Raw genomic sequence first — 25,044 nt, 5'->3', positions numbered from 1 at the left:
CCAGTGTGACTGAAAAGCTGGGGAGCAAGCCAGCCCGTGTGATCTATGAGGACTAGGGACCAAGTGGCTAAACGGCAGTTCTGCAGAAAAGGACTAGGGGTTACAGTGGACGAGAAGCTGGATATGAGTCAACAGTGTGCCCTTGTTGTAAAGAAGGCTAACAGCATTTTGGGTGGTATAAGTCAGAGCATTGCCAGCAAATTGAGGGACGAGATCATTCCCCTCTATTCGGCATTGGTGAGGCCTCTTCTGGAGTACTGTGTCCAGTTTTGGGCCCCACACTACAAGAAGGATGTGGAAAAATTGGAAAGAGTCCAGCAGAGGGCAACAAAAATGATTAGGGGACTGGAACATGAGACTTATGAGGAGTGGCTGAGGGAACTGGGATTGTTTAGTCTGCAGAAGAGAAGAATGAGGGGGGATTTGATAGCTGCTTTCAACTACCTGAAAGGGGGTTCCAAAGAGGATGGATCTAGACTGTTCCAAGTGGTAGCAGATGACAGAATGAGGAGCAAGGAGGGTTGTGAAGCACTGGAATGGGTTCCCTAGGGAGGTGGTGGAATCTCCATCCTTAGAGGTTTTTAAGGCCAAGCTTGACAAAGCCCTGGCTGGGATGATTTAGTGGGGGATTGGTCCTGCTTTGAGCAAGGGGTTGGACTAGATGACCTCCTGAGGTCCCTTCCAACCCTGATATTCTATGATTCTAGAAGAAGCATGGTCCAAGCCACAAAGGTGAAATCAGTTTGGGGACAGACTTGCAACAGGGATGGAAGTAACAAACCTGACAAGGGGGTGTAAAGCAGCAGCAAAGAGAGAGTGGGAGACTCATATAATGAAACGTCATCAGCTAATATGGGAATATTAAAAAAAAAAAATCTGTGCCCAAGGAGAGAGGGAACCTGTAAGGCAAAGGGAGAGCAGGAGGTCCATTAAATATGGAGAGGAACCAAAATCTGGTGGACTTGGGAATGGCTGAAGTAGCCCTTATTAATTTAAGGAGAATGAGACCCTTGAGAGAGCGAATGTTGCAGCTGAGCTGGCAGAAGCAGGAGAAATGCCCTGTACTGGGAAGGGGAGAGCATTCCTGGCAAAAACGAAACAGTTGTCAGCAGGAAATCCTGTGTGAGAATGATCTGACTCCCAAGGAGAGCCGTCCTGCCTGCTGTTTCCTAGATTAGCTGTTCATATTAATTCTCTGCATTGTAGTATGTGGGGAAAAGATTGAATGGAAGCTGCCCCTCCTGCCCCGCCCCTCATGGCCCTTCTGAAAATAGATGTATCCTAGGAGACTAACCTTGGGATCAGCAGTGATAGGCCATGTGCTTCAGAGGCTGCTTGCCGGGGTGGAGAGGTACTCTGCATGTCCTTTCTGCACCCTGTCGCCGGTGGAATGGCCCCAGTTCTGCTGCACGCAGGGTTGCTCTTCCTTTGACTGGAAGATTTGGACCTAATAAACAAACACCAATTTCATTGCTAGGCTCTTCCAGGAGCAACCCCTGACCACTCTTGTGGACTTGGCCGAAGAATCCTTTGCTTTCGTATTGCTATTACTAATCAGTTAATTCACGGATGCATTTCCTTCTTGATTAGTAGTCCAGCCCCACCCACAGCAAGTGAGATCCTGTCCACACACAGAGAAGTCATCATAGCTCCTTCCCCAAAGAAAGCCCAGTGTAAGGGGACAGACAGACAAATGGGATGCGGGAGGAGGAGAAGTAACAACATATATAGGCTTTTAATTTTAAATAAATGAGCTTCTCCACAATGCTCCCCATACCCGGCCATTCTGAGCTGGCTCGTTTCTTGCAGGCATTCGGTAGAATTGGACTTGAGGAGAGGGCAGTGGCTTCCCAGATGCATTCAGCGAATGCCTTTCATGTTTAAGGGGCAGCATGGCAGGAAGCACGAAGGTGCCTGTGGGAGACAAGGATACATGGAGGTCAAGGCTTGCATCAGTGGTGGAGATGGGAGACAGTGGTGAAGTGATGGGAGACAGGCAGATAGGGGCTGCATTGTGAAGGGTTCTGGAAGTGAAGACAAGAAACTTGAACTTGATCCCCTGGAGGAGGGGGACCCAGGGGGACAGTCAGAGGGTCGTGGAGGTGGTTGGAGTGACTGGCCAGGAAGATGAGCTTGACAGCTGCACTCCATATGTAGAAGGCAATGTGGGTATCATGGAGACCAGAGGAGGAATTGGAATAAGATTTTATAAAGAATATAAGCCCCCATGCTTTGTGACAGAAGCCAGCCACTAGCAGCCTTGGAGCTAGGAGGAAACCCTGTAGTTTGGTTATGACGTAGTCTGTGTGGTTTCTTGCACCTTCCTCTGTAGCATCTGCTGCCGGCAACTGTTGGAGACAGGAGACTGGATGAGAAGGACCCCGGTCTAATTCTGGTATGGCAGCTCCTCTGTGCCTAAAGAGAGCTAACTGAATTTGGAATAAAAGCAGAGAAGGGCTCTCTGGTGCTCAGAAATGGATCCACTCACAAGTTCCTCCTTTTGCTTCCCCCTTTTCAAAGTGTTTTCTTTTTCTCTGCCTTTTCGTTTCCCTTTCTAAAACCCTCCACACTACTATGGAATGAGTAGCAGTGTCCCCTGGAATCCAGGCTGGACACTTCTGTGCTGGGTGCTTTGCCTTCCTGCGCGAGCGTTTCACAGCTTGGTGTGACTGGCATTTTTATTTTTATTTTTTATTTGTTTAAAGGAGCAAATCCACTTTCCCTATCTACAGGAAACAGGAGGGGGGAAAAGACAGAAGAATTTGGCAAGTAGCCAAGGCCAGTCAGTGAAGTCAGTAGTAAGGAATTAAGAGTAAATTTAGTCACCAGTTCATCACAGAGGAAACCGGGTCTGCAGTGGATTTTAACGTCTGAGACAACCCTATAGTGGCTTGTTTCCCAGTTTAGAACAACTTTGCTTTCCTAGATGCACATCCTGAGTGTGCAATAACCAGAGGAGTTTAAGTTGATCTAGGGAGGGGATAAAGCAGCATATAAATGAGAAGAGAGGAGTTTATTCGAGTGCTATGGAGGGCAGTAACTGTTGCTGTGACTTTTAAAAGTCTTCAAGGGTAAGATTTAATGCTCTCTTTTGTCTTGTTTGTTTTTCTGTCAGCTTCAGTTGTAGAAAGTTTGCATTTTTAGACATGGAAGCTTTGTAAAATCTGACCAAAATGTGTTGGTTTTGGGGGGAGTTTATGACTAAATTGTAGAATTGCTGGGTGGAGCGAGCTGAACTCTGCATGATTTTAAACACAGACTATTCGGGGAAACTCGGCTATTGTTTGAATTGTTTCACAGTGAGGAAAGTGCAGTTTGCTTTTCTTTCTGCAAAAATCTCTCCCCACAGCTGTTAAAAAGTAACATGAAAACCATCACTAGCTTGTTCAAATGTGTCCAGTGCAGATCAGTACTGCTTTCCATATGTGTCAGTTTAGGCAGTATTTTATATGAAAACAGATAGCTGATATTGGGTCATTACTTCAACCCATGACAGATAACTGGCTGTATCTCTTTCCCAGTAATTATCTTGGCACATTGTAGGGCTCTAGGTCTTTTCATATGGACACAGTTTTATGAGTTTCCTTGGTACAGCATGACATTTTGATTTAAAAAAAAAATAGAACGATGCAAAATGAACATGGTACACATTCAATGGATTAAAAATGGCTAACTGACAGGTCTCAAAATATAATTATAAATGGGGAATCATCATTGAATGGGTGCGTTTCTAGTGGTCTCCCTCAGGTATCGGTTCTTGGCCTTGTGCTATTTAACATTTTATCAAAAACTTGGAATAAAACTTACAATTATTACTGGTAAAGATTGCAAATGAGACAAAGATTGGGGGAATGGTGAGTAATGAGGACAGGTCACTGATACAGAGCGATCTGGATCACTAGGTAAGCTGAGCGCAAGCAAACAATATGCATTTTAATACTGCCAAAGGTAAAGTTACACATTAGCAACAAAGAAAGCAGCCCATACTTATGGGATGGGGGACTCTGTCCTGGGAAACAGGGACTCTAAAAAGATTTGGGGGTCTTGGTGGACAATCGGCTGAACATGAGCTCCCAGGGCAACACTGTGGCCAAAAGGGCTAATGCCATCCTTGGATGTGTAAACAGAGGAATGTTGTCTGGGAGTAGAGATGTTATGTTACCTTGTATTTGGCACTGGTGCAACCGCTGCTGGAAGACTGTGTCTAGGTCCGGTGTCCACCATTCAAGAAGGAGGTTGATAAATTTGAGAGGGTTCAGAGAAGAGCCACGAGACTGAATAAAGGATTAGAAAACCTGCCTTACAGTGGTAGACTCAAGGAGCTCAGTCTATGTAGCTTAACAAAGAGAAGGTTAACGGGTGACTTGATAAGTCAATAAGTACTTACACAGGGAACAGAAATTTGATAAAGGGCACTTCAGTCTAGCAGAGGAAGGTCTAACATAATCCAATGACTAGAAGCTGAAGCTAGACAAATTCAGAGTGGAAATAAGGTGCAAATTTTTAACAGTGGGGGTCATTAACCAGAAGAACCATCTCTCAAAGATTGTGGTGAATTCTCCATCACTAACCATTTTAAAATCTAGATAGAATGTTTTTCTAAAAGGTCTGCTCTAGTTCCAACAGAAATTAATTGAGGGCAGTCGTATGGGCTTGTGTTACACAGGAAGTCAGACTAGTCCTATGGCCTGTGCTATGCAGGAGGTCAGACTAGAAAGATGATCACAAAAACTCCAAGGCCAGAAGGGACCAGTGAAAACCATCAGCTTTGAAGAGCTCTTCAAAATGTAATCACTGAAGGGCTGGCTCATCTCAGAGCCTCAGCAGCGCTGTCTGGCTGCCCTATATTTGATTCAAAGGAAAACTTGGGCTTCTAGGAAATATTTCAACTTGCCAGTTGGTGCTACTAGAGTACAGTCTGGGTCACTACTTCCAGCATGAGTCCTATTTGCAGAATTCATCACCTAGGTTTCCTAGAACTTGTTCCAGGCTGAAACCAGTCAAACCCAGCCTCACCCCAAGGCAGCAAGGGAGGTCCAGTGGTTGGGTCGCTAGCCTGAGGCTCAGAAGGCCTGGGTTTAATTCTCTGTTTTGCCACAAACGTCCTGCGTGACCGTAGGCAAGTCACTTCGTCTCTTGGTGCCTTAGGTCCCCATCTGCGAAATGGTGAGAACAACCCTGCCCTACCTCCAGGACATTCTGTGAGGATATGCACATTAAAGGCTGTGAGGTGCTCAACACTACAATGATGGGGACTAGATTGTGACTAGTTTTTAATTTTGTTTGAAGACCAAAATTTTCCAATTTCAGTGCCAGAGAGAGAGAGAACTGAATCCGCCTTTACCTCTGGGCACCAGTATTTGAACAATTTGGCTGAACTCTTTAGTACTGCAAAGGGAAGGCTTTACAAGCATTTACTAAAGTGGCACCATTACAAAGTCACCACTGCCCACCATTACCCGAGAGTGGTGTCTAGACAGCACAGGCTTCTTCTCTCCTCAACACAGAAAAAAGTGCAGTGTCTTGGAGACCACCGTGTGTGTGTCACCTGTTGTCTTTTTAGTTGCAGCAACCATAGGAGAGTATTGTGTCCACTTAACAGGTGGGTAAACTAATTTGGAAAGAATAAAAAAAATGAGTTGGGAAACTTGCCTATCCTATTTCACTCCAAAAATTTCTTGCAAAATCTCAACAATCCTTCCGACCCCTGCTGATAGTGATGGAAGGTCCAAGCTCAGGGCCTCTTCTCATGGTGCATAGCATTACTTCACTCAGATCAGTTGGCTGGCATATCCCACCAGCTGCCTAAACTTGCTCTGGGTCCTCTAAATATTTATTCAGGGGACACCATCACAGGGTCTAATAACATCAGCCACACTATCAGAGGCTCGTTCACCTGCACATCCACCAATGTGATATATGCCATCATGTGCCAGCAATGCCCCTCTGCCATGTACATTGGTCAAACTGGACAGTCTCTACGTAAAAGAATAAATGGACACAAATCAGATGTCAAGAATTATAACATTCATAAACCAGTCGGAGAACACTTCAATCTCTCTGGTCACGCAATCACAGACATGAAGGTCGCTATCTTAAAACAAAAAAACTTCAAATCCAGACTCCAGCGAGAAACTGCTGAATTGGAATTTATTTGCAAATTGGATACTATTAATTTAGGCTTAAATAGAGACTGGGAGTGGCTAAGTCATTATGCAAGGTAGCCTGTTTCCTCTTGTTTTTTCCTACCCCCCTCCTCCCCCAGATGTTCTGGTTTAACTTGGATTTAAACTTGAAGAGTGGTCAGTTTGGATGAGCTATTACCAGCAGGAGAGTGAGTTTGTGTGTGTATGGGGGTGGGGGGGATGTGAGAAAACCTGGATTTGTGCAGGAAATAACCCAACTTGATTGTCATGCACATTGTGTAAAGAGTTGTCACTTTGGATGGGCTATCACCAGCAGGAGAGTGAATTTGTGTGGGCGGGTGGAGGGTGAGAAAACCTGGATTTGTGCTGGAAATGGCCCACCTGATAATCACTTTAGATAAGCTATTACCAGCAGGACAGTGGGGTGGGAGGAGGTATTGTTTCATATTCTCTGTGTATATATAAAGTCTGCTGCAGTTTCCACGATATGCATCTGATGAAGTGAGCTCACGAAAGCTTATGCTCTAATAAATTGGTTAGTCTCTAAGGTGCCACAAGTCCTCCTTTTCTTTTTGCGAATACAGACTAACACGGCTGTTACTCTGAAACCTAAATATTTATTGGTTAGCTATTTAGTATTTTAATGGAAGGATATTTTTGTTCTGAAGTTTGTGAAGGTTTATAGTTTCTTCATCAGAGGCAAATAAAACCATCCGATTACATGTCCCATTCACTGACTAAACTGCTGTGGAGAGTTGTCATGTGCACAAATGGCATGTGCTCTGTGTTTCAAATATCACATGGATGTTTACATTGTGAGGCGCTGGCCAAGACACTGACCACACCCTCCATCCTGGACATTTGCCCTCTGATCATGAGAGTAGTGCAAAGTCTCCAGAGCTAATTGGACTCATTGCCACTTTTGATATGCAGAGAGCAGAAGTGCCTTCTTCACATCCAGTTTGCAGGAGACTCTGCCCTTCCTGATCTGGAGGATGGTGTGGATTGCACTCTCAGCAAATTTGCGGATGATACTAAACTGGGAGGAGTAGTAGATACGCTGGAGGGCAGGGATAGGATACAGAGGGACCTAGACAAATTGGAGGATTGGGCCAAAAGAAATCTGATGAGGTTCAATAAGGATAAGTGCAGGGTCCTGCACTTAGGATGGAAGAATCCAATGCACAGCTACAGACTAGGGGCCGAATGGCTAGGCAGCAGTTCTGCGGAAAAGGACCTAGGGGTTACAGTGGACGAGAAGCTGGATATGAGTCAGCAGTGTGCCCTTGTTGCCAAGAAGGCCAATGGCATTTTGGGATGTATAAATAGGGGCATAGCGAGCAGATCGAGGGATGTGATCGTTCCCCTCTATTCGACATTGGTGAGGCCTCATCTGGAGTACTGTGTCCAGTTTTGGGCCCCACACCACAAGAAGGATGTGGATAAATTGGAGAGAGTCCAGCGAAGAGCAAAAAAAATGATTAGGGGTCTGGAACACATGAGTTATGAGGAGAGGCTGAGGGAGCTGGGATTGTTTAGCCTGCAGAAGAGAAGAATGAGGGGGGATTTGATAGCTGCTTTCAACTACCTGAAAGGGGGTTCCAAAGAGGATGGCTCTAGACTGTTCTCAATGGTAGCAGATGACAGAATGAGGAGTAATGGTCTCAAGTTGCAGTGGGGGAGGTTTAGATTGGATATTAGGAAAAACTTTTTCACTAGGAGGGTGGCGAAACACTGGAATGCGTTACCTAGGGAGGTGGTAGAATCTCCTTCCTTAGAGGTTTTTAAGGTCAGGCTTGACAAAGCCCTGGCTGGGATGATTTAACTGGGAATTGGTCCTGCTTCGAGCAGGGGGTTGGACTAGATGACCTTCTGGGGTCCCTTCCAACCCTGATATTCTATGATTCTATGATTCCTGAACAAGGAACTAGCCCTGGTGAGCCATGCCTTTAGATTAGACTGTTGTATCTCACTGTAACCAGGGCTGAAGATAAAAGGCAACTCTGGCTAATGCAGCACACAGCAGCTTGCCTCTTAAGCAGCAAAGAACACCGAGAGTACATTTACTCCTGAAACAGTCTAGATCACCGTTTCTCAAATGCAAGGTTTTCTTGCATCCACAGCCTACTGGGCAGTGATGGGGGGGGGATCGATAGTGGGGGAGAGCAAAGCAGTGGCCCTTCCCCTGGGGTTGCCAGCAGGGGGTTGGGCCCTCTCCCCCTCTGGAGCCACAAACGCCAGAAGAGCAGGCAGCCACCTTCCCAGGGTGGTGGGCTTCTGGCTTCAGCCCTGGGGCAATGGGTGGCAGGCTCTGGCTATGGGGTTTTGGGCTCTGACCGCAGGGCTTTGGGTTTTGGCCCCAGGTTCGCCACCCTCCCTCCCATGCCAATACTCCTGGCTCCCACTGCCTCCCTACCCACCTCTGCATCCAGAGCTTAATTTTTCCCCCAGCTTGCCGGGGCTGAGTAAGTCTGCTGTGAAAAGCGATATTTGTGTGTTTGTTAATATCACTTTTCACTGCCTCCCAGCTAGCTAACAAGTCTGCTGTGACAAGTGATATTAACAAACATATAAATATCAGTTTTCACCGCAGCAGACCTACTAGCTAGCAAGTCTAAAAATAAAGCAACCAAAAAAGCAAAAGAAACAACAACAAAGACAAAGCACCTTCTTTTGTTTTGTTCTGTTTAGATCCAGTAAAGAATTGAGACAACTGTACATTATTTTTATTATTGAGTCTACAAAAAAACCCAAACCTCTATATAGATAAATTACAATGATTTGGACGTGGCTATGTGCATATTTATTGGTTTTTCCTAAAGTTAATTAAGTATTTTAGGAAAAATTGTCAGAGCGACCACCAGTAAGAGTTGGTGGCCGCACTCTGAGACCACCAAAAATTTTCTCGTGAGAACCCCTGGGCTAGATCCTGGCTCTTATCTTTAAGACTTTCAAAGGCTTGGACCTGGTTTACAGACACTCCCTCTCCCACCAAGGCAGCTGCTCTCATGGATGCTGAAACAATATCCATAGCGAGACTCGCAGAGGCAGTGTCAAGTCTTTGACTGTGGACTCCTCTTTTTGGGGGGAGCTGAATGAATCCTAGTTAGACTGTGTGCAGAACACAATGCTAAAGCCTCTTTGCAGTAACAGGAGAAGAGTTAATCTGCTATTAAACAAAAACCACCACCACCACCCCTCGGGATGCAGACTCTGGTAAATCAGTGACTGAGCTTGGTATGGTGGGCAACAGAGCATCCCAATTCTGTGTGTGATGCCAATGCTGTATGGGAGTTGGGAGGATGGATGAAGTGTTAGCTGCTGTGGGGTTTTTTTTTTTTTACATCCCAGGCTTAATGAGTTACAGCTACTCAGGAGCAACTTTGCATTAGCATTTTGGGCAGAGAGGATCTGCACAAGAAGGTTTGGATCCAGATCAAAGCTTCTCCAGGGATCTGGGGTTTTTGTTTGTGTTTATCTCTAATTCCAGGAGGGGAGAGGAGACCAAATTAATTCCCTGCACAACCGCAGTGAAGCTACACCAGGGAGGCATTTGGGCCAATATATACCCTTTATTTAGTTCTTAGAACAGGGAGAAAATATATACAATCTGATGTTCCTGTCCCCTCAGGTGTCTTCACTGCGGATGACTGACTGGTCGTAGAATTAATCTCAAATGAGAACTGGATTCTCCCTGTTAAAGTTACACATACACACACACTGCGGCCCTCGTTGCTTAAGTGGGAGAAGGGTCAGGGTCTTTCGCATGGAATTCATTTCTGGAGGTTGTTTCAGCCAGATGTTTGTATTTTCTTCTTTAACAGTTTGTGTTATGAATATAACATTATTTCTTGTATTAAATACTGTACTGGTTAGATTTCTCTGCACCACACAGAGCTGTATGGAAAACATGAGCCAGGGCTGGATGTGGAGAATTCGGGGCAAGCTTTATACCTTTAGAAGCTTATCTGAGGTCACCACTGTTAGCGTGTCCCTCATGAGCAGTTCTGGCATCAGGATACTGGACTGCAAGGACGGGTGTCTGTACCTCAAGGCCTTCACTTCATGCTAGGCATCTGATCAGGAATTGAGTCAACCTCAGAGTGGCAGAGCATAGAAAGAAAATGGTACTTAATCAGAACTAACTGAATGCCAAGGCTTCTCCATATCAGGCTCGGCAGAAATTAGTGCTGTGCTGGGATATGAGCTGCAGAACTCAGACCCAGAGATACTGCAATAGTAGGCTACAAAGGGTATTGGCTCATTCCTGTTCTCTACAACAGCTCTTATTAAAAATGAAAGAGAAACCCTAAACATGTGGAATAGGTGGGGGCTGAAAATGAAGAGTTGCTTGAGAACTAAAAGTAATGGACATTATCCATTATTAATGTCCATTACTTTTAGTTCTCAAGCAACTCTTCATTTTCAGCCCCCACCTATTCCACATGTTTAGGGTTTCTCTTTCATTTTTAATAAGAGCTGACCGAATATGCTGACCCTTGCAGCAAAGACACTAGTTGTCTGTGGCTTTGCGCTGGGACTCCGTATTCCAGAGATGGTCTGCGGTTTTGTTCTCAGTGGCTGTATTTTGAGGAATCATTTCCCACTAAAGCATGAGAGCTTTTGGCCTTGCCTCATTGCTGTTGTCCAGAAAACTTGTTTTAATAACAACATGGGGAGTACCTCAACCTTCCCAGGCTGGCCCTGTTAGCCAGGTAAGGCTCAGTTCCTGACAGCAATCATGGCAAAATCCATCAAGCACACAGGGGAATGGAGACTCGTTGGAGTGTGGGAGGGGTCTTCCGGCTAGAGTAGGGGGTTGGAGTATATAGGGGGTGTATGGACTCTGGGTATCACTTACCTCAGGTGGCTCCTGGAAGTGGCCGGCATGTCCCTGCAGCCCGTAGGTGGAGATGTGGCCAGGTGGTTTTGCACACTGCCCCCATCCACAGGCGCTACCCCCGCTGCTCCCATTGGCCGCAGTTCCTAGCCAATAAGAACTGTGGAGCCGGCGCTCAGGACGGGGGCAGTGCGCGGAGCCTCCCTGGCCGCCACTGCGGCTAGGGGCCACAGGGACATGCCGGCCATTTCCAGGAGCCGCGTGGAGCCAGGGCAGGCAGGGAGCCTGACTTAGCTCTGTTGTGCCGCCGACTGGGACTTTTAATGGCCTGGTCAGTGGTGATGACCAGAACCGCCAGGGTCTCTTTTCGACGGGGTGTTCCGCTCGAAAGATGTCTGGCAACCTAACTGTCACTGTGAGTGCTAGCCTCAGGCCATACCTGTGCACCCCCAAGGCAATGTCTGTGAGTGCACGTGGCACGAGGGAGGAAGGCCCTTTGCACCCTGTCTCCCACCTGACCTATTCCCTGTGCAGGATCAGGAACCAAGCAGCTCCAAATGTCCTAGTCAAGTAACCTGTGTTTATGCAGGAATATTGGGAAACCTGAGCTGATTATGTAATTAAAAATCACCACATGAAGAACTGCAGCCATTGGTCATATTGTTTAGGAATTGAACTCTTCCATTTGAAGGCCGCAAACCTTTACTTTTTGTGCGGCAGGAATCCCCATTGTAACTAATCTTCTCTTTTCTTCTCCAGAAATTCCATGGAACTGCACTGAAAGAAACTTGGGATGCCGCTATTTGGATTAAAGTTTGGAAAGAAGAAATTGAAAGGTAAGGCAGAGCCAGGTGGATCCCAGTGTCTGTGACAATCCACAGAATGTACACACAGGACCCAGTCTCTGACTCCTACATAAATGCGTGGGAGCACGTCTTACACCTGTGGAGTAGGCCGGGAAGTCTAGGGACAGCCACTTTCTGTTCACTTTCCCAGCACTGGGAACTCCCCCAGGGAGGTGCTGTAAACTGAGTCCCAGTGAACAAGATAATGTTTAAACAGAACAGTGAAGCTTGAACTAAACCCCGGGAAATGGCTGGGCTTGGAAAACCTGGGGCTTGTCTCCTTTTACGCACAGCCCTCTGGCACGGCACCCTCCAATGGCTGACGAAACATGCGGCTGGCAAACGGGGATGTGGAATTAATGACAATGACCCAGGTACACCTCTCTGCTAGGAGGCAGGGAGAGGAGCAGAGAGAGTGACATGGGGTGGCAGCGGTAGGGAGCTGGAGCCGGTTCACACGGGTTTGCGTGAACCGGTTGTTAAATTTTGAAGACGTTTTAGAACCGGTTGTTAACCCGCTTCCCTGCAGGGGGCGCTGAGGCTTTGATGGGCCCCGGCTGGGAAGTGATGTGATTCCTCCTCCGGCCGCCAGGGGCGCTGCGCTGCGGGAGCCATGTGGGCTGCCCCCTGGCCCTGGGCACCAGCCCTGGTGCTGCTGCTGCTCCCCTGGCCCTGGGGCTCCCGCTGCTGCCTGGGGGGTCCCTGGCTGCTCTGCTGGGCCGGGGCTGCGTCCTGCTGCTCTCCCCGCCAGCCCCGCACCCCCTGCCCGCAGCCAGCCCCGCACCCCCTGCCTGCAGCCAGCCCCTGTCTCAGCCACCCCCTGAACCCTCTGCCTGCAGCCAGCCCCTGCCACACCCCCCTGCCCTGCCTCCAGCCACCCCCTGCACCCCCTGCCCTGCCCGCAGCCAGCCCCTGCCCGCAGCCAGCCCCTGTCTCCAGCCATCCCCGCACCCCTTGCCCGCAGCCATCCCCTGCCCGCACCCCCTGCCCTGCCCGCAGCCAGTCCCTGCCTGCAGCCAGCCCCTGCTGCACCCCCTGCCCTGCCCGCAGCCAGCCCCTGTCTCCAGCCAGCCCTGCACCCCCTGCCCACAGCCAGCCCCTGCTGCACCCCCTGCCCTGCCTGCAGCCAGCCCCTGTTGCACCCACCCCCTGCCCTGTCTCCAGCCAATCCCACACCCCCTTGCCTCCAGCCAACCCCGCACCCTCCTGTCTCCAGCCAGCTCCGCACCCCCTGCCCTGCCCGCAGCCAGCCCTGCACCCCCTGCCTCCAGCTAGCCCTGCTCCATGCCCCTGTCTGCAGCTGGCCCCACGTCCACTGGTGCCCTGCAGTTTCCAGGGCAGTAACCCTGCACACCTGCTTCAATGAGGGGGGCAGGGAGCAGCTGGGACCCACACGTGCACACCCTAGGGTGACCAGACAGCAAGTGTGAAAAATCAGGACGGGGGTGCGGGGTAATAGGAGCCTATATAAGAAAAGGACCCCAAAATGGGGACTGTCCCTATCAAATCGGGACATCTGGTCACCCTAGCACACGCCCAGGGTGTGGCAGGGACCCACGGCTGTGAAACGGAGCTCATTTCTAGGTCAGGCCCATCTTTTTGAAAAAGAACGTTAGGCAGGGTTAACACACACCCTTATTTTCCCGGCCTTGTTCGGCTTTTTGGTTCTTAAATCGCCGTCCGGGAGGAATTTTTAAATTTTAAAAGTTCCTCCCAGGAAAATACGGACGTACGGTAACCCTGTTGGTACAAAAACTACATACTGGGGCACATCCCTTACATCAGAACTTTTTATAGGGAGCCGGATGTTAAGATTTTGGCAGCTCAGCGCTGGGTGGCAGCGATCTGAAAGCTACAAAGCAGGGGAGTGCTATCAGCCGCAGAGACTCTCCAGACCCTGCACTCCCTGAGATTCCAAGTCAGAGCCTGGGACAAGAGGGAGTGAAGCTAGGGAGCAGCCAGTCTGCCCAACGTGATCTTCTCAAGACCCCATGGTGTCTCCACTGGAAATCCATGCAGAAATGGACTCTGCTTGGAGCAGCATGAACTTCCATTCTGCACCTGCAACGACTGCTGTGGCTGGGGGATAGGGCTCAGGACAGGTGTAGCAGGGAGGCCAAGGGCAGCTCTTCTGAGAGAGGACTGGCATCAGCTAAGCAATGCTGCAGTGGAGGCTGACTCCTTGTATAGCGGCCCTGGGATCCAGAGACTCTGCCTGCTGACTCTTGGGCTCTGAGGACGAAGAGGCTTTGTTCTCTTTAGATCCGCTAGGCTACAAACCCCACTCTGGCAGGAGCTTGGACAGTCTGGTCTCTTGAAGTGTCCCATGGCCTTTTCTTCTTTCCCATAGGTATTTTAGTAGGAGCAAGTCCACTTGAGTGTAACTTGCACCTTCTGTCAGACCCTTGGCCATGCTCCTTGCACCAACTTCGACCCTCTCAGGGCATAGCTACACTTGCAGATGTAGAGCGCTTTGAGTTAAACCAGCCTTCAGAGAGTGCAGTAGGGAAAGTGCTGCAATCTGTTCACACTGACAGCTTCAAGCACACTGGCGTGGCCACATTTGCAGCATTTGCAGAGGCATTGGGAGCGATGCATTATGGGCAGCTATCCCAGCATGCAAGTGGCTGCAATGTGCTTTTCAAATGGGGGTGGAGTGTGACAGGGAGTGTGTTGTGTGTATATGGGAGGAGAAAGAGTGGGTTTTTGGGGGGCTGAGAGCATGTCAGCATATTGTCTTGTAAGACCAGACAGCAGAAGACCTCCCCCCAGCCTCTCTCTCTCACACACAGCTTTCCACATGAATGGTTGCTTTCTCTCGGAGCAGATAAGCAACTGGCTGACAGAAACGGAGCTTTCAAAGGGCATTTGCGCATTCCTACAGCCGATTCCAAACAATGACAAGAGTGGCCACTTGACTTAAGGGGATTATGGGACGTTTCCGGAGGCTGGTCAGAGCACAGTAAAGCAACCCCTCGTCCACACTGGCGTCGCGGCACTCCAGCAGGGACGCAGCAAACGTTATCCCACTCGCCGAAGTGGAGACCAGCAGCGCTGTAGCCGTGGAGTCAGAGCGCTCTACGTGCCTTGCCAGTGTGGACGGGGAGTGAGCTAGTGCGCCCGGGGCTCCTTTTATGGCGCAGTAACTCGCAAGTATAGCCAAGCCCTCAGACTGTCACTCATTCATTGACGTGTAACTTGCCCACTTTGCACTCCTCCTTCCCGCTGGGCCCACTGAGTCTAAGGGACGCCACCTCCCACACTGAGGGCAGGTCAGAGAGGAGAGCAGCAGCAAAGGTCACTAACAGGAAGGTATAAGAATGTGTTAAGTTCACACGTCCTGTAATCCCGGGGGCCAGGTCGGCACTATAAACGTACACTGTTATAACAGCATCGCTCTCGGGTGTGAAAAATCCACCCCCCATGAGTGACTCTGTTGTACTGACCTAGCCCCTGGAGTAGGCAGCACTACGCCAATGGAAGGGCTCCTCACAGCGCCATGCCACCGCCTCTTGGGGAGGAGGATTAACGACACCGGTGGGAGAAGCTCTCCTGTCGACAGGATAGCATCTTCACGGGCGGGCTGCAGCAGCACTGGGGCAGCTGTGCCCCTGCACCATTTGAAGTCTAGACCTGCCCGCGGTGTGTGCTACTCTCACACAGGGTCCTTGAGTCTTGATTAGACGTAGGGCTTTACACCAGGCATAGCGTTTCCTCATTCCACGCCATAGGTCCTAGACGGACACCTCCCTCTCTGTCACGAGATGGCGTTCAGAGAGGAGGCGTTTTCCCTGGCCTTTGCAGGGATTCTGTTTGTTTCTCTCTGTCCAAAGAGGTATAAGAATATAAGAATGGCCAGATCAATGATTCATCTAGCCCAGTATCCTGTCTTCTGATAGTGGCCAGTGCTAGATGTTTCAGAGGGAATGAACAGAGCAGGGTAATTATCGAGTGATTAATCATCTGTCATCCAGTCCCAGCTACTGGCAGTGTGAGGTTCAGGGTCACCCAAAGTATGGGGTTGTCCCCCGATCATCTTGGCTAATAGCCATTGATAGATCTGTCCTCAAGGAACATTTTTTATACTTTTGGCCTTCACAACATCCCTTGGCAATAAATTCCAGTGGTTCACTGTGCATTGTGTGAAGAACTTTCTTACGTTTGTTTTAAACCTGCTGCCTATTAATTTAATGTAGTGACTACTTGTTTGTGTGTTATGTGTTATGTGAAGGGGTAAATAACACTTCTTGATTCACTTTCCCCACACCCGTCATGAGTTTATAGGCCTCAATCACATCCCCCCTTAGTCGCCTCTTTTCTAAACTGAACAGTCCCAGACTTTTAATCTTTCTTCAAATGGAAGTTGTTCCATACTCCTAATCATTTTTGTTGCCCTTCTCTGTATTTTTTCCATATTTTCTGAGATGCAGCAACTGGAACTGCACACATTATTCAGGGTGTGGGCGTACCATGGATTTATATAGTGTCCTTATGATATTATCTGTCTCATTATCTATCCCTTTTCTAATGATTCCTAACATTCTGTTAGGCTTTTTGACTGTCGCTACACATTGAGTGGATGTGTTCAGAGAACTACCCATGATGACTGCAAGATCTCTTGCTTGAGTGGTAACAGCTAATTTAGACCCTTTCATTTTGTTTGTATAGTTCGAATTATGTTTTCCAAAGTGCATTACTTTTCACTTATTGACATTGAATTTCATCTGCCATTTTATTGCCGTCACCGAGATCGCCTTGTAACACATCACTGTCCGATTTGAACTTAACTATCTGGAATAATTTTACATTGTTTGCAAATTTTACCTCCTCACTGTTTACTCCTTTTTCCAGATCATTTATGAATATGTTGACCAGCTCTCGTCCCAGCGCGGATCCTTGGAGCACCCCAGTAATTACCCCTCTCTACTGTGAAAACTGACTATTTACTCCTACCCTTTGTTTCTTATCTTTTAACCAGTTACTGATCCACGAGAGCACCTTCCCTCTTATCCCATGACAGCTTACTTTTCTTAAGAGCCTTTGGTGAGGGACCTTATCAAAGGTTTTCTCAAAGTCCAAGTACACTGTATCCACTGGATCACCCTTGTCCACATGTTTGTTGAGCCCCTCAAAGAACTCTAATAGATTGGTGAGGCATGAATTCCCGTTAGAGAAGCTATGCTGATTCTTCCCCAACAAATCGTGTTCATTTATGAGTCTGATAATTCTGTTCTTTACTATAGTTTCAACTAATTTGCCTGGCACTGAAGTTAGGCTTACCAGCCTGTAGTTTCCAGGATTGCCTCTGGAGGCGACTTTAAAAATCATAGAATCATAGAATATCAGGGTTGGAAGGGACCCCAGAAGGTCATCTAGTCCAACCCCCTGCTCAAAGCAGGACCAATTCCCAGTTAAATCATCCCAGCCAGGGCTTTGTCAAGCCTGACCTTAAAAACCTCTAAGGAAGGAGATTCTACCACCTCCCTAGGTAACGCATTCCAGTGTTTCACCACCCTCTTAGTGAAAAAGTTTTTCCTAATATCCAATCTAAACCTCCCCCACTGCAACTTGAGACCATTACTCCTCGTTCTGTCATCTGCTACCATTGAGAACAGCCTAGAGCCATCCTGTTTGGAACCCCCTTTCAGGTAGTTGAAAGCAGCTATCAAATCCCCCCTCATTCTTCTCTTCTGCAGGCTAAACAATCCCAGCTCCCTCAGCCTCTCCTCATAAGTCATGTGTTCCAGTCCCCTAATAATTTTTGTTGCCCTTCGCTGGACTCTCTCCAATTTATCCACATCCTTCTTGAAGTGTGGGGCCCAAAACTGGACACAGTACTCCAGATAAGGCCTCACCAATGTCGAATAGAGGGGGATGATCACATCCCTCCATCTGCTCGCTATGCCCCTACTTATACATCCCAAAATGCCATTGGCCTTTTTGGCAACAAGGGCACACTGCTGACTCAACAAGGGCACACTGCTGTAACATCAGTGTTACATTAGCTATCCACTAGTCATCTGGTACAGAGGCTGATTAAAGAATAGATTGCATACCACAGTTAGTCCTTCTGAAATTTCATATGAGTTCCTTCAGAACTCTTAGGTAAATACCATCTGGGCCTGGTGACTTATTACTTTTTAATTTATCCATTTGTTCCAAAATCTCCGCAAGTGACACTTCAATCTGGGAGAGTTCCTCAGATCTGTCACCTAAAAAGAATAGCTTGAGTGTGGGAATCTCCCTCACATCCTCTGCCGTGAAGACCAATACAAAGAATTCTGTTAGCTTCTCCGCAACAACCGTGTCTTCCTTGAGTGCTCCTTTAGTGCCACCATCATCCAGATGTACTACCAAAACTGACAGCATTTCTTAGTCTTTTGCTAGTTGCTCTTCAAATTATTTTTTGGCCAGCCTAATTACACTTTTACACTTGACTTGCCAGAGTTTATGCTCCTTTCTATTTTCCTCAGTAGGATTTGACTTCCAATTTTTAACAGATTTTTTTTTGCCTCTAACCACCTCTTTCACTCTGTGGTTTAGCCATGGCAGCATTTCTTGGTCATCTTAATATTTTTTTTATTTGGGGTATACATTTAGTTTGAGCCTCTATTATGGTGTATTTAAAGTTCCCATGCAGCTTGCAGGCATTTCACTCTTGTGATTGTTTCTTTTGATTTCCATTTAACTCGCCTCCTCCTTTTTGTGTCATTCCCCTTTTTTAAGTTAAATGCTACTGTGGTGGGTTTCTTTGGTATCTCCCCCGGCAAGGATGTTAAATTTAATTATGTTATTGATGCTATTACCGAGCGGTTCAGCTATAAGCACCTCTTGGATCAGATCCTGTGCTCCACTTAGGACTAAATCAAGAATTGCCTCTTCCCTTGTGGGTTCCAGGATTAGTGTCTCCAAGAAGCAGTCATTAATGGTGTCTAGAAATTTTACCTCTGCATCCTGTCCTGAGGTGACATGTTCCCAGTCAATATGGGAAGAGCTGAAATCCCCCATTATTATTGAGTTTTCTAGTCTTGTAGCCTCTCTAATTTCCCTGAGCATTTCACAGTCACCGTCACCATCCTGGGCAGGTGGTCGGTAGTCTATTCTTACTGCTATACTCTTATTATTCAAGCATGGAATTTCTATCCAGAGAGATTCTGTGGTATAGCTGGAGTCGTTTAAGATTTTTACTCTGTCTGATGCTACTCTTTCTTTCCTATATGGTGCCACTCCCCGACCAGCATGACCTACTCTGTCATTCCTATCTATTTTGTTCCCTGGTATTACTGTGTCCCATTGATTATCATCGTTCTATCAAGTTTCTGTGTTGCCTATTATATCAATCTCCTCATTTAATACCAGGCATTAGTATTTAGACTCCTAGCACTGGTATACAAGACACTTACAAAATTTGTCACTATTTAGTTGTCTGCCTTCACATGTTGTAATTGGGTTAGTCCTGCTTATAGTTTAATATGAAAAAGAATTGTGGTACCCTCTCCTGGATCTTGGAAGACCAAAAGAGTTCCTTCAAGGGATTTATTTTTGATCAGTGCTGCTATATCCCCTCACCCGGGCAGTACGGCTGGGCTCGGGGCATTTGAGTGAAAGAACAGGGGCGTCCACACGTCACTCAGCATCTCATAGGAAGAGACTGTGGTCTCTGGTGGGAAGGCTCTCTTCCAGATCGGGGCCAGTTTGGCTTTGGCACCTTAGTATTTCAACCAGGGGCCTGTCTGTGTGGGGTCAGCATATGTCCGGGTGTTCTCAGACACAGCCTCTCTTCTCTGTCCAGATGGACTTTTCAAATAACAGGCAATGTTTGGGGTTTTTGCAGAGGAGGCAAGCTGCAGCTCAGAAAGAGCCCCGATTGGTCTGCTTCATGACTGGTCCCTCCATTGCATCTGCAGCTGGTTGGTCTATTCCCCTGCAGCCGTAGCTGCTGGATCCCCCCCCACCCAGGTGCTGGCTCCCAGCCCTAGGGAGGTGGTCCCGCAGGGAGGCACTGACGGATGGCTGTTGCTGTGTCCTGGGCTTGCGCCAGCTGCCCTGCCACTGTGACACGGAGCGATACTATCCCCCACCTCCAGTGAGCTCCCCTGCTGCAGCTCCCCCAACTGTACTCCACCCCCCCAATTCCACCCCCTCCAGCAGTGTCCTCTTTTTGGGAACCTGAAATGTGGTAACCCGATCAGTCTGTGATCCCACTGTCCCTTGGAGCGCCTGGACTTGGACAACTGCACTGCTTGGTTCCAGCCAAATGGAAGGCTACCTAGGCTTTGATTTTTCACTGAGACTCTGTTTCTCGGAACCATAATGAGGAGTTTTCTAGTCCAGTGTCTTGACTTCAGAGGGACATTCAGAACGTCTGTTTCTTCTTGTGTTCTGCACACTACAGGACAAATCAGAGCTTGCTAGCTCTAAAGAAGCATAGTTAAGAGGGAAAGATCATTTATTTCCACATTTTAAAGGGTTTATACAGACAATGGACACTCAAAAAGCCAAAAAGCTGGGTCAGTTTCTTTATTTTCTCTTTGGTGTAGATGCAAATAGTATTCCCAAATTAAGGCCTCACAGTTCAGAAGAGGTTTAACAGCTTCCTGAAAGTTAATTTGTAACTCTTTAGAATGAATGGGATTTGTTTCTTTATAGCTTCCTGTTTTTATTCATGCTTGGTTCAGCTCAGCGATTCTCACCAAATTTATGGGAAATAAAGAGTGAAACTAAAACTTTCAAGAGAATGAAGCATGTTTACTTTTAACCAAAAAAACAATCTATGTTAATCTATGTTGCTGGGGCTAGCAGAAAACTCCATCTGCCACCTCCCACCTCAAACATCCTTGCCCCCCCTCACAAAAGCTTATGCTCAAATAAATTGGTTAGTCTCTAAGGTGCCACAAGTCCTCCTTTTCTTTTTTTAATGAATTGTTTGTGACTCACCAATGAGGTTTTTGAGTCTCTTGTTGCTGGGACATTTTGCTGGAAATTGCCAATAAGAAAGCCCCTGGTCAGAACTTGGAGACCAGTTTTCATCCTGCTTGAATAATGGCTTCATAAGTAGAAAAACTAATATTTAATCACTGCATTTACTTTTTAAGCAGTACAGGTCTGATTCCCCCTTTGCTATCACCAGTGTAAGGCCACTGAAGTCGATGAACTTAGGATATAGGGATACCAGATTGGAACATGCAGGGCCAACACCAGCTAGTTGAGAGGAAGGTGCAAGTAACCCCATAATAAGCATCTATGGGATAATCTGCCCTCCAAGAAGGTTTCATCCTAATCCCTAAGAGCTAGAGACTGGCTTTTAACCATGAAGTATGATGATTGATATTCCTTCCAAAGAGTGCATGAGCTTTTATATTGTTGGTAGCCATATAACTGTCCAGTCCTTCTTCGAATCTTGCAAAATTATTGGCCTCAATGCCATCCTGTGACAATGAAGAGTTACCCCAGATTACACAAATGTAAAGGAGAATGGAATTTAGCCCTAACATTCAAATCCTGCGGCTCTGGAGCAGGCAAACCTCCCCCGATGTCATTGGGAGTGTAAGCTATGGGCCCGTAGGATTTTGTCAGAAAGCTGTAGAATTAGTAAACCAGGATGTCAAAGGAGGAAGCAGACTTTTTCAAAGAGTCTCTCACTTGGCCTCTTGTCATAAACGGAGTCTGTTCTCAGCAAGGGAACTGCTTCAGGGGTTACACTGGTGTAATTGGGATCAGAATTCATCTCATTAGGGTCAAAAACATTTCATGGTTTCTTCCTTGTGAGATGCATACCTTGCCTTATGAGCTGTGGCCTAAGCAAACTGAGTGGAGTTTTCTTTTACGTGTCACTGCAGTCCTGTTAAATAGTAACTAGATGTGAGACCGAAGCAGATGCTCTGAATGAAAATTTGTACTTTGGGGTTATTTATACAAACGAGGGACATGTGTATACACGGTTTAAAACTAACCTTTATGAAACACGATTTTTACATTTGATACTGTTTCAAACAGTGGCACCAAAAGTTTTGGGGAGAATTTACTGCTGAGTGGTTGGCACTTGACAAAACAGATGGAGGTGGAACAGAGAGAGATGCAATGCTTCGGTAGAAACCAATCAGCAGTGCTGCAAGGGAAGGCAAAGGGAGAGCTTTTCTGATCTGCAGCCAACCTTGCTTTGGAGGGGTGGGGATTCAGGATGCTCACAGAGAATGGAAGAAAACAATGGCGAAGTCATGATCTCAGTTACACCAGTGTAAATTTGGAGTGACTGCACTGCTACCTAGAGAGTTATTCCAGAGTTAATGATGTAAACAAGAACAGAATTTGGCCTTGATTAATCAATGCTAGGGAAATAAGTGTACTGCTCCCCATATGAGCTAAGCACAAGTTGTGTTACAGGGAATACTCTGTAGCTGACTCTTGGGACATAGAATCATAGGCTATGTCTACACTATGAAATTAGGTCGAATTTATAGAAGTCGGTTTTGTAGACAGCGTTTTTATACAGTCGATTGTGTGTGTCCCCACACAAGTGCTCTAAGTGCGTTAACTCGGCGGAGTGCTTCCACCGTACCGAGGCAAGCGTCGACTTCCGGAGCGTTGCACTGTGGGTAGCTATCCCACAGTTCCCGCAGTCTCCGCTGCCCATTGGAATTCTGGGTTGAGATCCCAATGCCTGATGGGGCTAAAACATTGTCGCGGGTGGTTCTGGGTACATATCGTCAGGCCCCCGTTCCCTCCCTCCCTCCGTGAAAGCAGCAGCAGACAATCGTTTCACGCCTTTTTTCTTGAGTTACCTGTGCAGACGCCATACCACGGCAAGCATGGAGCCCACTCAGCTAACCGTCACCGTATGTCTCCTGGGTGCTGGCAGACGTGGTACGGCATTGCTACACAGCAGCAGTTAATTGCCTTTTGGCAGCAGACAGTGCAGTATGACTGGTAGCTGTCATCAACATAGTCCTGGGTGCTCTTTTAATCGGGCACCCAGGCAAACATGGGAGTGACTCAGCCAGGTCATTTCCCTTTTAAGTTTCGTCTCGTGGCGATTCAGTCCTACCGGCAGTGCACTATCTTTTAACCTCCAGCCAGCAGAAGATGATGGCTAGTCGTCATACTGCACTGTCTTCTGCCAAGCACCCAGGAGATGATGATGGCCAGCAGTCGTACTGCACAGTCTGCTGCCAGCAAGATGTATAAAGATAGATGAAGTGGCTCAAAACAAGAAGTAGACCAGATTTGTTTTGTATTCATTTTCTCCTCCTTCCCTCTGTGAAATCAACGGCCTGCCAAACCTGGTTTTGAGTTCTATCCTTGAGGGGGCCATTCAGTTTCTCAGCCCCTTTGTTGATTTTAATTCCCTGTAAGCCATGTCATCAGTCGCCCCTCCCTCCGTCAGGGCAATGGCAGACAATTGTTCCGCGCCTTTTTTCTGTGCAGATGCCATACCAAGGCAAGCATGGAGCCCGCTCAGATCGCTTTGGCAATTGGGAGCACATTAAACACCACACGCATTATCCAGCAGTATATGCCGCACCGGAACCTGGCAAAGCAAAACCAGGCAAGTAGGAGACGTCAGCACAGTAACGTAAGTGATGAGGACATGGACAGACTTCTCTCAAAGCAGGGGCCCTGGCAATGTGGACATCATGGTGCTAATGGGGCAGGTTCATGCGGTGGAATGCCGATTCTGGGCTCCGGAAACAAGCACAGACTGGTGGGACCGCATAATGTTGCAGGTCTGGGATGATTTCCAGTGGTTGCGAAACTTTTGCATGCATAAGGGCACTTTTATGGAACTTTGTGACTTGCTTTCCCCTGCCCTGAGGCGCAAGAATACCAAGATGAGAGCAGCCCTCATTCGAGAAGCAAGTGGCGATAGCCCTGTGGAAGCTTGCAACGCCAGACAGTTACCGGTCAGTTGGGAATCAATTTGGAGTGGGCAAATCTACTGTGGGGGCTGCTGTGATGCAAGTAGCCAACGCAATCAAAGATCTGCTGATATCAAGGGTAGTGACCCTGGGAAATGTGCAGGTCATAGTGGATGGCTTTGCTGCAATGGGATTCCCTAACTGTGGTGGGGCCATAGACAGAACCCATATCCCTATCTTGGCACTGGAGCACCAAGCCGCCGAGTACATAAACCGCAAGGGGTACTTTTCGATAGTGCTGCAAGCTCTGGTGGATCACAAGGGACGTTTCACCAACATCAACGTGGGATGGCCGGGAAAGGTGCATGACGCTCGCATCTTCAGGAACTCTGGTCTGTTTCAAAAGCTGCAGAAAGGGACTTTATTCCCGGACCAGAAAATAACTGTTGGGGATGTTGAAATGCCTATATGTATCCTTGGGGACCCAGCCTACCCCTTAATGCCATGGCTCATGAAGCCGTACACAGGCAGCCTGGACAGTAGTCAGGAGCTGTTCAACTACAGGCTGAGCAAGTGCAGAATGGTGGTAGAATGTGCATTTGGACGTTTAAAGGCGTGCTGGCGCAGTTCACTGACTCGCTTAGACCTCAGTGAAACCAATATTCCCACTGTTATTACTGCTTGCTGTGTGCTCCACAATATCTGTGAGAGTAAGGGGGAGACATTTATGGTGGGGTGGGAGGTTGAGGCAAATCGCCTGGCTGCTGGTTTCGCACAGCCAGACACCAGGGCGGTTAGAAGAGCACAGGAGGGCGTGGTGCGCATCAGAGAAGCTTTGAAAACAAGTTTCATGACTGGACAGGCTACGGTGTGAAAGTTCTGTTTGTTTCTCCATGATGAAACCCACCGCCCCTTGGTTCACTCTACTTCCCTGTAAGCTAACCACCCTCCCCTCCTCTCTTCGATCACCACTGTCAGAGGCAATAAAGTCATTGTTGCTTCACATTCATGCATTCTTTATTCATTCATCACACAAATAGGGGGATAACTACCAAGGTAGCCCAGAAGGGGTGGTGGAGGAGAGAAGCACCAGGAGGGGTGGTGGAGGAGGGAAGGACAAGGCCACACAGCACTTTAAAAGTTGAAAACTTTAAAACGTATTGAATGCCAGCCTTCTGTTGCTTGGGCAATCCTCTGGGGTGGAGTGGCCGGGTGGCTGGAGGCCCCCCCACCGCGTTCTTGGGCGTCTGGATGAGGAGGCTATGGAACTTGGGGAGGAGGGTGGTTGGTTACACAGGGGCTGTAGCGGCAGTCTGTGCTCCTGCTGCCTTTCCTGCAGCTCAACCATATGCTGGAGC

The 25,044-nt window shown here is 47.7% G+C and overlaps 1 protein-coding gene across 3 annotated transcripts in view; it reads left to right on the top strand.

Moving 5' to 3' along the window:
• Positions 1-2,334: 2,334 nt before the first annotated feature.
• LOC140911063 (phospholipid-transporting ATPase ID-like) overlaps positions 2,335-25,044 on the top strand; it is a 131,064-nt gene continuing 108,354 nt past the window's right edge. Inside the window, exons 1-2 of one of the 3 annotated variants that reach the window (XM_073343294.1) lie at positions 2,335-2,395; positions 11,746-11,822. In XM_073343294.1, coding sequence (XP_073199395.1) covers positions 11,780-11,822 — 43 coding nt within the window. In that variant the 5' untranslated portion in view covers positions 2,335-2,395; positions 11,746-11,779. Of the gene's footprint in view, positions 2,396-2,578; positions 3,072-11,745; positions 11,823-25,044 lie in introns of those variants that run through there. The other 2 variants (XM_073343296.1, XM_073343293.1) reach the window with 2 other exon arrangements.

Source organism: Lepidochelys kempii, chromosome 5, assembly GCF_965140265.1.
Source record: "Lepidochelys kempii isolate rLepKem1 chromosome 5, rLepKem1.hap2, whole genome shotgun sequence".
Classification (NCBI taxonomy): domain Eukaryota; kingdom Metazoa; phylum Chordata; order Testudines; family Cheloniidae; genus Lepidochelys; species Lepidochelys kempii.
This window is presented reverse-complemented; position numbering and strand designations above follow the sequence as displayed.